Genomic DNA, 13,214 nt, shown 5'->3' with positions numbered 1-13,214 from the left:
GTTATGGCTGGGGGGGGTCACCACCACGTGAGGCACTGTATGAAAGGGCCACGGCATGACAAAGGTCGAGAGCCACTGCTTGAGAGGAAAATCAGAGGCAGAGGCCACTTCCAAACAGAGGCTTCCCCTCATCATGGACCCTCACCAGCCCTCACTCCACCTCCCCCAGGTCGGCCATCGCCGCAGGACTCCACGGGTACAACGGGGTACTGGTGGGACTGCTCATGGCCGTGTTCTCCGACAAAGGAGACTACTACTGGTGGCTTCTGCTTCCCGTCATCGTGATGTCCATGTCCTGGTAAGTCTGCCTCCGTGCCTGCAGGCTCAGACGAGGGCCCCAAGCCTCCCCCGCTCGCTGTGCAAGCCCGATTCAAAAGTCACGGGGGCTTAGCTTGCCCATGGGGACAACCGCCTGCCGGCAATGCGGGCAGCCCGCCACAATCTGTCTCACACCTATCCCCTGTACTCCTTGTCGTCTTGGCTTCTGAAAGACCTTAAAGGGCCGTTTCTCAGCCTACTTTGCCAGCGTGGCAAGATGGAGGGCCGCCGACTACCACCGGGGCCTGCCAGATCTCATGCCTCCTCTCTGCCCTGCTCTTCCTGTCTGTGGGAGCCCTGAGCAGACCGAGACAAACTCCCAGGGGGGCTGAAGCTAGGTTGTCAGAACCCCTCCCTCTAGGGAGCCCGGGGCACTCTGGTCTGGGGCTGCGTGCCCTTGGCCTCTCGGAGAACGTCGCAGAATGAATGTGGCTCCTCATGTCTGTGGGTGAAGTCGCAGGCTCTGGGACTTCTCTCGGAAGCCCTCCTTCTAGAGGCCTGGAGTCTGGACAGTCCACCTATCATGGGGCCTGGCCCAGGAAGGAGGCCAAGGGAAGGGCCCCACAGGCCAACCAGGGTCAGGGAGGGAGTCCCGTAGACCGCTCATCTCCAAAAGGGAACCCACTCCCACTGAGTCCCCTGACAGCCCCCTCGAGTGTCAGGGCCGGGTGGCTTCTTGAGTGGCATCTCTTGTGCTTCTGCCGTCAGTCCCATCCTCTCCAGCGCCCTGGGCACCATCTTCAGCAAGTGGGACCTCCCGGTCTTCACACTGCCCTTCAACATCGCAGTGACCCTGTACCTGGCAGCCACCGGCCACTACAACCTCTTCTTCCCCACGACGCTGCTGCAGCCTGCGTCCTCGGTGCCCAACATCACCTGGTCGGAGGTCCAAGTGCCGCTGGTAGGTGGCATCGTGGGTGGTCTGTCCAAACGTGGCTGAAAAGTGGCGTTTACTTATTGATCGTGTCAGACACCCAGAGGTGGTGGTTGTCGTTCATTTCCCTGGGGTCCTCTCCAGCCCCTGGGGGCCCATGACAGCAGAACATGGCGCTGTTCTGACCCATCTCTGTGATGCGAGTGTCCACTGTTGGGGCCACTGTGTTCTTCTGAGTGCGTCCACCGGGGAGCACCCCCTCCAGCATGCTGGCAGACAGGTGGTCATCGGCTTGTTCTCAGACGTTGATGCCTCACTTAGATGGCTGCTCGTTTTAGGACAAGCCTTTCAGACCCCAGACACTATCCTTTCTGATAGCCGGGCACCATCTAGTTTCTTCACCACACGTTGCTAATCTCCAATGATCTGTGTTAAGCTGGGTCATGTCCTAAGAGCTGATGGTTCCCAATCTCTTTTTCTCTCTCTTTTTAAAAAAATGTTTAATCATTTTGTTGGGAGCTCTTACAGATATTGTAACATTCCATAGATCAATCACCTCAAGCAGTATTGTAGAATTGCTACCACAATCGGTTTCAAAACATTTTCTTTCTTCTTGAACTCCTTGATGTCAGCTCCCCTGTATCCTCTGCCTTCCTATAATCATTGTTTGGGGGTTTCCCCCATATCTTACACAGTCCACTACATCCACTCACATATAGTTCTGTTGTTCAATCCCACCGAGGGGGGTAATACAGTCATCAATGCTGTCAAGCGCCAATGGTTCTCAGATTGGGGCTAGAATTAAGTGTGAGCCCCAAATCCTTTCATGTATCTATTGTTTGGGGTGCTGGTAAAGAATATTGAAAGTACTATGGACTGCCAAAGGGGCAAACACACCTGTCTTGGAAGAAATACAGCCAGACTACGCCTTTAGAGGCAAAGATGGTGAGACTTTGTCTCACACACTCTGCACGTGTTGTCATGAGAGACCAGTACCTGGAGCAGGACATCATGCTTGGTGAAGTAGAGGGGCAGCTAAAAGGAGGAAGCCCCTCCACAAGACAGATGGACAGTGGCTGGAGACTGGACTCAACCATAAGCACCACTGTGAGGCCATCTCAGGACCGGGTGGTGCTGGATTCTGCTGTGCATGAGGCCCAGCATCTTCACAACACCCAATCTGCCACCATCTGACACACTGAAGATGGGCAATGACCGCAAGTAACAGCTAGTCCATCTCCAGCATGGGGTATTGTGCGTACAAGAATTCATTAGACACTGTCCTGCAAAGAGCGCTCAGGGCGGCAAACTCAAACGATGCCCAGAGAAAGAGTGCCAAACTCTCACGGTCACCATTCACCGGGTTCACCACCACTCACAACAACCCTGTCAGCACCTCCCCCCACGGTCTCTTACCTGACCCAAGGGGAAAGAGCCGCATGGTGGGAACGACAGAGACTGTGGCTAGAGGAGCCGTCCTCAGTGATCCGCTGCACTGCAAACACCCAGCTAGTTAGGAGCAGCGTCGGACACTAGCTCTCAGGCCTCCTGCCTTCCACACTGGGTCCGTTCTCCCCCACTTTTTAAAATTCTAAGGTCGTTGTGATGTTTTCCTTCCGCGTGTGCTAAGCATCTTCTTTCCAGTGATCGCAATGGACACCGAGGGGCAGGCACCTTGCCGAACTCCCTAGCCGCCTTTGGGTTAAGAAGTCTCTACTCCCCCCTCAGGGATCTGTCCATTGGGTTCAGAAAGCTCGGGACCATTGCAGGTTCGGACTCTGCTCCTCCTAGTACCCCAGCCGCTGAATCTCTTGCGGTCTGCGCAGGCGCTCTGTATCTGAGGGCGGCTTCTGGAAGCCCGCCTATCTAATCAACACTGCGCCAAACACGGGACTCCGCTCGCTTGCAGAAGCAGGGCAGGGGCTCCTTATCTACCCAGACGGGGGTTCTGAGGCCCTCCCTTCCTGCCCCCCACTGCTCATGGCAGCGTCCTTGGTTGGCAAGCCATCCCCTCACCACGGGCTGCCAGAGCTTGCTGGAGGAACCTTGTGCAGAAATGATGCCACAGGTCTCTCAGGCGGCAGCAGGGAGGCAGGGGTGGGTGGGGGCACCCCTGTGCACTGAGGAGCAACAGCGTTTGGAGAGGCCCCTCGTAGGGGTGCTGTGGGGAGGCCTTCCTGGGCAGACCCTATCAGAGATCCTGTCGGGGCCCAGGAAGAAGCAAGCAGACATGCTGGCAATTCGGCTTCCAGGCGTTGACCCCCTGTGCTCATAGAATCAGTAGGGGGGAGGCTTCCAAAAGTGGGTGGGAGCAGGGGATGGAATTAAAAGACCATGGCAGTTTTCCATGGACTTTTTAAAAGCCCCCTCAGACCTCGGAGGCCAGGCTGCTCAAACGGGTGCATGCGGGGGAGACAATGTCGGAAGAGGCCATTGTGCCTATTTCTCAGGTTCCCCACCCACATTTCAGTGAGAAAGCTATTTGGGGAGTCTTAAACAAATGAGGGAAAAAAATTGCTGGGGAAGCCAGTTAGCACTCCAAAATAGTAGAGAATTCCAAGAATAGTAGAAAAGAACATTTCATTGGGGTGGGGGGGTGAATTTCTCCTCCATCTTCACCCCCGGCCCTCCTCCATGAAACAGCTTTGGAACCAAGTGAATGGCCCCTAGGCACAGTAGACACGCTGTTCTTCTGGACTAGGATCATTTGAGCCTTGAGTTTGGGGGAAACAGGAAGTGCCTGTTTCCTGCAGGGGGAGGGTAAGGGGCCTGCCCTTGGGGCCCCAGAGCGCAGGGAGTGCCCCCTTCCGGAGGGCGTGGCTTGCTGGGGACTACTCAGCCTTGGGGCTAACTCCCCCATGACTCTTGTCTTTCCCTTGACTGGCACGGGGCTGGAACTCTGCACAGACAGACACCAACTCCAGCTACTCCAGTGGGTGAGCCCATCAGGCCAGCAAGCTCACCCCACCCCCTGGGTGTGAGGGCCCTGATCTCCCTCCCCAGTGGCCCCACCCAGCAGCCTCTCCAGGCAGAGGTGGGCCAAGAAAATAGTTGCCTGGCATGAGGTCACCCCCTGACTCCTCTCTGCTTACCACCCAGGGGTGAGACCAGCCCAGAGCACTCTGGAGAGCCTAGAATCTCCTCCCTGAGCACTCACTTAGCTGCAGAGGCCTTGGTCAGCATTCTCCCCAAAACAGCAACAAAAACTCAGGATCGAGCCCTAGGGGTGAGGGAAGCTGGTGTCCCGGTCTGGTCCCCCTGGTCAGATTCCCTATCCCAGTCCCCAGAGCACAGGTGCAATGCCCACAGGGTAATGGGGGCCAGCCCCTCACATGCCCTTTTCATTCAGCAAGCAGGCTGGTCCCAGAGCTCCCAGGAGGCCTGGCTCAAGCAGTAGGCCTGTCCCACCAGTCAGTCCCAAAAGGACATACCAAAGGCCACCTCCATCTGGGGTTGGTCTCCACAGACCAGCCCCGCTGCTCTCATGGGCTGGCCTGACCACCCGCACCCAGACATTCTTAGAAACACCACGGACCCGCTCCCATCAATGCCTGGCCTTCTATGCATCTTCCAATAACCCTTGGCAGGCACAGTTTGTTCACAACTGCTAACCTCAAATTTAGCAGTTTGAATCTACCCAGCGGCACTGCAGAAGACAGGTCTGGCAATCTGCTTCTGTAACGATTACTGCCGAGAAAAGTCTAGGGGGCAGTGCTGCCCCTATAACATGTGGGGCAGCCGGGAGTCAGAAGCAGCTAGAGTACTCAATGGATTGGGGTTCCATTGAACCCAAACTCACTGCCCTCGAGACGACCCTACAGGACAGGGTAGAACTGCCCTTGTGGGATTCCCAGATTGTCACTCGTTACAGGAGTGGAAGGCCTCGTCTTTCTCCTGTGGAGCGGCTGGTGGTTTCAAACTGCTGATCTTGGAGTTAGCAGCCCAACGTGTAACCCACTATGCCCCTTTTACTCACCTTTTATAACTAATGCTTTAAGACTAAACCTTATAAGCAAGTTTGTAAACCCTAACTTGGGTCAGACATGACGACTTGTGTCTGATGACAACTCCCTTCATCCGGGAGCTTTCCGTTTCTCTCCACTGAGGGCATGCGCGCCTTAGTCAGCCACCCGCAGAGATTTTGTGGGTTCAGGTCCAGACCACCACAATACCTCGAGTATCAGCATAAAGCAATTGTGGGTGTGGGGGTGTCTGTGGTCTCCCTGTCCACATAAACATCTACTTACACTGTGCTGTGGTCCTAGTTAAAATGTGCAATTACATTAGGAACCAGTTTGTTGGGGGGTGGGGGTGGATGGTGAGAATTACCAAAACATAAGCCAGCGACACGAAGTGAACACATTGTTGGGGGGGGGGGAAGGGGCACCAATCGACTTGCTCAACACAGGGTTGCCACATCCCTTCGATTTGCAAAGAAAAGAAAGAAAGGCTTAGTAGAAAGGTATGCTCCTACTGGGGTTTCTAAATAAAGGAAGCTCAGCTTCCTAACCCCCACGGGGTAGGGGAGCCACACCTGTGTCCCTTGCAGTTGGAGCTTACTCACATGACAAACATGGACACCTGTTGCTGAGGGTTGGCGTGGAGGGCGGGGTCTTCTCCAGCCGTGGCCTTTGCCGTCATGATGAGCATGTGACCCTGTCTCGCCCACAGCTCTTGCGAGCCATCCCCGTTGGAATCGGCCAGGTGTACGGATGCGACAGCCCCTGGACCGGAGGCATTTTCCTCTTTGCTTTGCTCATTTCCTCGCCTCTTGTCTGCTTACACGCGGCCATTGGATCCACCATGGGTATGCTGGCAGGTCAGTGTCTGCACCTGGGGTGGCCCAGGCCTCCGTGACCCACCCGCCAGTCCTGCAAACGTTCCCTCCTCCCTCTGTGCCCCTTTCTCCACCTCTCATGCCGGTGCCCCTGGGCCCCTCATTGCAAGGGCTGCCCTCAAGAAAAGTGGTCTTCATCATGGATACTCCAGTAAAAATGTGAAGCTCGTTGAAGGGGCATATTGTCTTAAAAACATATCCTACTGTAAGTCTTATCTCCAATCATGAACCAAAGACACCAGATTCCCTGCCATCGAATCAATGCTGACTCATAGCGCCCCTACAGGACAGGGCAGAGCTGCCCCTGTGAGTTTCTGAGACTGATGACAGCAGTAGAAAGTCTCATCTTTCTCCAGTGGAGCAGCTGGTGGTTTCAAACTGCTGACCTTGCAGTTAGCAGCCCAATGTGTAATTATCACACTACTACTAGTACTAATAATAATAATAATGATAATAATAATAGGGGTTTATTTTCCATGAAAGAACATTAAGATAACCGTAAAGACAGAGAGGTCCTTATGCGGGGGAACCAAAACCCACTGCTATTGAGTCAATTCTGACTCACAGAGAGCCCGTTGGTCAGAGCAGGACTGCTTTGAAGGTCACAGAGACTGTCCATCTTTATGGGAGCAGACAGCCTCATCTTTCTCTCACCTGGAGCCAACCTGGCAGTCAGCCACCCACCACTTAATCCACGTGCCACTATTTAAATCCAGCCTCGGTGTCCTTGCCCAGAGGGTCTCCTGCCCATCTGTGCCTGTTTAGCCACCAGGGAGGGGAGCCTGAGGCCCTGTGGCCCTTTGCTCCTTTTAGATGTTCTTCAAAAGGGGTTTTCAAAAGTGCCTGACAGGCTTGTGGGGTCTGGGCTGTGAGTGGCTGATCCCGGCGGTCAGGGCAGCCCAATGAGGGGACCAGGTACACACACCCCTAGCTCTGTCCCCCACCTTCTCTCACAGCTCTCACCATCGCCACGCCCTTCGACTCCATCTACTTCGGCCTGTGTGGCTTCAACAGCACCCTCGCCTGCATCGCCATTGGAGGCATGTTCTACGTCATTACCTGGCAGACGCACCTCCTCGCCATTGCCTGTGGTAAGCACTCCAGCAGAATTCCCTTCCCACCCCACAGGACGCCTGCATCTGTCCCACCATGCGTTAGGCAGGGTTCTCTAGAGAAAACCATAGATAGATAGATAGATAGATAGATAGATAGAGAGAGAGAGAGAGAGAGAGAGAGAGAGAGAGAGAGAGAGAGAGAGAGAGATTTATACAGCACAAAGGAATATAACAGCTAATTAGCCCACATAGTTCAACTCACTTCTGTGGAAGTCCTTCAACTCACGAAGGGCTGCTGGGTCCAAGGTCAAGGAAGCAGACAGCTGAGTCTTCCCTCAGGTAATGCAGGCAGTCCTCCCACAGGCAGCAAACAACAGGACGAGTCACCAACAGCCAGAAACTCAGGAGCTTCAAGAAGCAGGCCCAGAAGGGATGTCAAACTCAAGCAATGCAAGACGACAGGCTCCACCAGCCTCAAGCTCCAGTGATGTACACACCCACAGCACGGCAAAGCAGGTCTCAAAGGAACCTCAAGCTCTAGCATCATGATCCACGGGTTGGATTCTCCCCCAGATAGTGTAGCTCACACGTTGTGGCAGAGAACTAGCTAAGTAGCCGCAACCTAGTCTGATCACCAAAGAGCAAGAGAGCGAGGGGCGGGCCTTGCTGAACCATTTATCTCCTTGCCCTCCAATCAAGCTGCGACCTGATTAATCCCACATGCGCCTATTTGCCAGGTTGACACAATAAACCTACCTATCACACACCGCAAGGGTAGTCTTTGGAAATTACCCAAATTACCCAAAGATGAGTTTGGGCGTGGGGTGGGATTTTTTTTTTTTTTTATAAAAGGGTTTTTTGTTTTTTTAAAGACTTTTTCCCCCCATCATTCCAGTCCTTGTGGCCATTCGAGTTGGTTCCAGCTCATGCCAACCTCTGTGTGTTCAAGTAGAACTCTGCTCCTGGGAGTCTCCCATGGCTGAGTTCCCCCTCCCCCAAGAAGTTAATGGCCATGCCTTTCTTCTGAGGCACCTAGGGGTGGACTTGAACTTCCAACCCTCCAGTTACCAGTGGAGCATGAGAACTATTGGTCCCGCCCCGGGACTCGTGTTCATCATCCATTGCCTTTGAGTGGAGTCCATCTCAAGACCCTGTCGGACAGAGACGAGCTGCCCCCATGGGTGACCAAGGCTGCCATCTTGACGGAAGTGGGCTGCCATGTCTTTCTTCTGCAGAGCCCCCGGTGGCTCCAAACCACTACCCCGTCCGCCTGCAGGCCAGTGCTCTAACCACTGCCCCGCGAGGGCGCCTGCTTCCCATGGTTCCTTCCTGATGAATACGCTCAAAGCTATTTTTCCATCCACTATCCAGAGTTCGGCATCACGAAGACAGACTTTTTGAGATGGCAGTGATTGTGTTAGATGGCTGCTCTGGCCCACACCACTGTTTCCTGTTCCACAGTCACATTAACCTACACTCTTCTGTAATCTCCTCTTCCCCCCTCCCCCTTGAAACCCTGCCACTAAAGGAATAGGGACCTCATACTAGTTAACCTCACCAAGCCCCCCACTGGAACATGAAGACAATCACTTTAGGGACTCCGGACGCCGTGGCCGGGATGAGTCGCAGTGAGCACCCAGTCACTCTGATAGAGGTGGTTGTTGTCAGGTGCCCTTGAGTGGGTTCTGGCTTGTAGCGACCCTGCAGAGCAGAATAAAACCACACACACACACACAATTGTTACGCTCGTGCCCCTTGTCGCAACTGCTGTGTCGATCCATCTTGTGGAGTGTCTTCCTCTTTTCCACTGCCCCTCAGCTGTCCCATCGAATCGATGCGTTTGAAGTTTGGTGAAGATTTCAAAGAATATGGGAAGTACGGTGGACTGCCAAGCAGACCAGCAAATCCGTCTTGGAAGAAGGACGGCTGGAGAGCTCCTGAGAGGCGAGGATGGGTGTGCTGTCAGGAGAGATGCTCATTCTTGCTGAAGTGGAGGGCGCCGAGGTGGACTGGCCCGTGGCTGCAGCAGTGGGCTCAGGCTCAGGCACAGCTGTGAGGACGGCCCAGGCCCCAGCGGTGTTTCCTTCTTTGGGGCACAGGGTCGCTATAGGCCGGTCTAAGCTCAATGGCGCCTACCGACAATGGCTTTGCCAAGCATGATGCCCTTGGCCAGGGGCAGATCTCTCCTGGCCACATGTCCAAAGCTCATGAGTCAAAGTCTCGCTATCCTTGCCTCTAAGGAGCATGCTGGCTGTCCTTCTTCCAAGTCGGATCTGTTTGTTCTTTGGGAAGTCTGAGGCACTTTCGATGGTCTCTGCCATCACCATCATCCAAATGCATCGAGGCTTCCTGGGTCTTCCTTATTCGGTGTCCAAGTTTCACGAGGCCAGTGATGTCACAAAGGTGGGCTGCCATTCATATCTGAGTCCCTGAGGGGTACCAACGGTCACCACCCTGCAGCAGCACCCCAGAGGTGCCTCGGATGGGCAGCGGGGTGGTCTTCTTCGGACAAGTCGGAAATGTGGAGTCCTATGAACACACAGCTCTCCTCCATGGGCTCACAAGGAGCCAGACCATCTCCACAGCGGCAGGAGTATTGTTTCTTTTTGTTCCTGGCCATCCCCACCCCAGGAGGGTAAGAGACTGACAGACCTGAGACAAAGGCCAAATGCCAGTTCCTATTCACAGCCTCTCACCTCTCTGGCACCCGGCACTTCCCAAAGGCCCCCCGGGGCCAAGCCTCGGCCAAGCCTGGAAGGTGAGGCAGCCAGCATGCCTGCTCGTTCCTCAAGCTCCCACCGAGCCACTCCTCCCTGGACACCCAGATCATGTTAAGAACATGTGAGGAAACATCACAGCCAGGAGTTCTGGGATTCACACGCCAGCTCACATCCATCTGGGACTTCTTAACCACGTCCATCTGCCGTCGTAGCTGGCCTCGGTGTGGAATTTAGTACTTCTCCAAGCTGCCAATCACAGAAACCATACTCAGAGCATGTCCTTGTAATGAGTGGGGAAAGAACAGACAGGGTAAGCCCGGGTACTGACACTCAATCGTTTCTCGTTGGCTCTTTTTCCAGCGCTGTTTGCAGCCTACCTGGGGGCTGCCCTGGCAAACATGCTGTCCGTGGTGAGTACCCCTGGCCCAGAGCCAGCCCACAGCACCAGCCCGGGGTTCTCTCCACTTCCCCCGAGCCTGCTGCTCAGAGCCCCGCCTCCAGACACCCTGACCCAGCCTGTCCCTCTTCTCTCCATCACGGTGCTCACCCACACCCACCAGACTGGAGGTGCTGGGTCTCCAGCCAGTCCCCTTGTCTGTGAGTCATTGGAGCTCCTTCTAGAAAGGTGATTTGCAGACCACCATCTTGTGAATCAAAATTTTGAATACCACTTCTGTCTACCATGGAAGGAGCGCAAGGTTGTCCGTTCAAACCCCCCAGCCACTCTGTGAGAGAAAGACAGACTTTCTACTCCTATAAAGACTTCTAGTGTTTGGAAACCCACACGGGCTGTCCTACGGGGCCATTATGACCCAGAATTGACTCGATAGCTGCGAGTTTTGGGGATCTTTCTACGGTATCATCCTCTAGAGCTATTTGGAAACCTTTGCTATTTCAGAATGTTGTGTGCTTGTAAATTGTCTCACCAACTAGCTTGTGAGCCGGTGGACACAATCGCCGAGTAGCTGGCACAGGGCTTGTTGAGTCACTTAGAGACTCAGAGGTTCCTCTCATTCCCTGGACAGTGCCAGGGCTAAGTGGAGCAAGAGTGCAGGGGTAGAGAAAAGATGCGGGGTCCCTAGTGAAGGCTTCATGGGAGGGACCAGGAAGACCCAGCCGAGACCGGAGAAGGCAGAGCTGGGAGGTCAGAGGCCTGGGCAGGAGTCCAAGGCCCTAGTCTTTGTCTGAGGCCCAGTTCCGGGTGCTATGTGACGTTGGAGTCACTTGGTAGCCAGCACCAACCCTCCAACACACACACAACAGGATGGGCCCAGTCCCCACACGCCAGCACAGAAGCTGTGGCCCAGGGCTCAGCCAGGGTCACTGGCTCCTGGTTTTAGGTAAGTCCACGCTTCACAGGGACAACCAGGAAAAAGGCCCAGCGATCCTACGTCCCCTCCCCACCCCTCTTGACAATGGGTGGTTTGGACTTAGCATACCGGAAAGGGTCTAGTCTTCGAGGATACACTCGCTCTGGAGCCAAAGGCAGCTCTGGGAGGCCCTGTGGAGGGATCTACTCACTCAGGTTGTTCCTTGAAGCCACAGATCATACACCAAGCCACCACTGCCCTTCCCCAAGTCCCGTCCAAGTGCCATCTTTCGACACATGGGTGCCAGTATGTTCTGCGAGCCCCCTCAACCCATGCTGCAAGTCATTGCTAAAGGGATGGCTGTGGTTTTGAGTGGTGACAATAAGGTGATCTGGGAGGAGAGCTGGCCTGGTGTGATCTACCTGTAGTTACATTGAAGGCTCTCGGTTAGCAAGCTCTCCGCTCAGTGTCTCAAAGGCAGAGCCGAGCCGGAAGGGGCAGCTAGAGGGCCTCGGGGCATCTTCCTGAGAAAGGAAGCTGGCAGTGGGGGAGTCTTGACAAGAGGAAGCTATCCTCAACCTGAAGACCCCCTGGTACTTGGATGGCCCCTCTGCCTTTCTGCACATGCCCGCCCCATTCCCCGGAGTCTCTCCCTGGATTTCCTCCAGTGGCCGGCCAGCCCGCTTCTCCGCACCTTTGTGCTCAGGGACTCTCACACCATTTCTGGAGAGAGGCGCTGCTTTTGCCTCTTAGTGCAAACTCTTGAGAAAGATTTTACTGGGCCGGGTTACCTTCCTATAGGAAATCTTCCTTTGATCCGGGTGCCTACCACCTGGCTAATCAGCTGTGACCAAAGAGTAAAGGGGTCAAAGCATCGGAATGGAGGCTGATGGGAGAAGGTAGTAGAACAGCTAAAGTTCTAAGACTTGGAGGTCAAGCCTGACCAGACACCCCTGGCCATGCTGTCCAGATGAAAGTAGATGATTACAGGGTTCCAATGGATACATTTTGAAGCATGTCTGCTCCCCTATTGCGATGCAGGTTGGCATGATTTTTTATGTAGATCAGCGTCATCAGTGCCTACAGAGCCCCACCCTCCCACCCAACCTTTGCCAGGACTACAGGTGATGGGTGAGGACTGATGAAACCAGCCCAGGTATCTGGTGTGACCAATGCTGTTCTGTGCTCTCTCCCCCCAGTTTGGATTACCCCCCTGCACCTGGCCCTTCTGCCTCTCGGCGCTCACCTTCCTGCTGCTGATGACCAACAACCCTGCCATCTACAAGCTCCCCCTCAGCAAAGTCACCTACCCAGAGGCCAACCGCATCTACTACCTGTCCCAAGAGAGGAACCGAAGGGCGTCTACCATAACCAAGTACCAGGCTTATGATGTCTCCTAAGTTGCCTCTTCCAAAACAGGGCGACTCCACTTCCCACCGACTGGCTGAAGCCACTAGGACTTCCTTTCTGTCTGCTCTGTGATTCTCCCTGCAAGCGAGCCTACACCCCCAGTGACTTCCAATCACTGGGAAGAAGTGGATCACCACTGGGGAGCCTCTCTGTTCTAAGATGCGTAACACCTATGAGGGATATGGTTAGTTTCGACTTTAGACCCATAGCGCCTCCAAAATAGCTCCCTTTGAAGGGGACTTGCCTTCTTCTGCAAATTAAGCCACATCCCGAAAGAGAAGTCGCTGAGACAGGGGCAGAGATTAGGGACAGTATTCACTGTGGGGAAGCTCAGCACTGGGGAACATGCTGGAAGGTGGACAGGCTGGTCAACACCAGCTCTGCCTCTAAGAGAGTCCTTTCCGGTTCTCAGCCTCAATTTCTCAGTGGGCCCATGAACAGGGTCGGGCTCCACAGCCCACCCCCTACCCCCACCCAACTGGTGTTGATTCTCTCACTCCTGCAAACGGGTGGAAGCAGTAGAGCCCAGGAGTTGCTCTGCGTGAGAGAAAGGTTTCTACCCCAGAGATGAAGTGAGGGCAGTCTAGGGTGGACTGGGGCTGCTGGTCTGGGGTTCAGACTCCAAAGCCAATGAAAACGCCACCGTGCCTGCCCGTCCATGGGAGAGACGGTTCTGAACTTGAAATGAAA

General features: G+C 54.6%; 1 protein-coding gene across 1 annotated transcript in view; it reads left to right on the top strand.

Annotated features, from left to right (window-relative positions):
* Positions 1-12,742, top strand: part of SLC14A2 (solute carrier family 14 member 2) — a 207,266-nt gene extending 194,524 nt beyond the window's left edge. The window contains exons 15-20 of the mRNA XM_075532623.1: positions 170-298; positions 1,027-1,219; positions 5,864-6,011; positions 6,986-7,120; positions 10,165-10,214; positions 12,314-12,742. Coding sequence (XP_075388738.1) covers positions 170-298; positions 1,027-1,219; positions 5,864-6,011; positions 6,986-7,120; positions 10,165-10,214; positions 12,314-12,514 — 856 coding nt within the window. The 3' untranslated portion in view covers positions 12,515-12,742. The remainder of the gene's footprint in view (positions 1-169; positions 299-1,026; positions 1,220-5,863; positions 6,012-6,985; positions 7,121-10,164; positions 10,215-12,313) is intronic.
* Positions 12,743-13,214: the final 472 nt, after the last annotated feature.

Source organism: Tenrec ecaudatus, chromosome 15 (genome assembly GCF_050624435.1).
Source record: "Tenrec ecaudatus isolate mTenEca1 chromosome 15, mTenEca1.hap1, whole genome shotgun sequence".
NCBI classification, from domain to species: domain Eukaryota; kingdom Metazoa; phylum Chordata; class Mammalia; order Afrosoricida; family Tenrecidae; genus Tenrec; species Tenrec ecaudatus.
The sequence above is the reverse complement of the archived record's forward strand: the minus strand, read 5'-3'. Positions and strand labels throughout refer to the sequence as shown.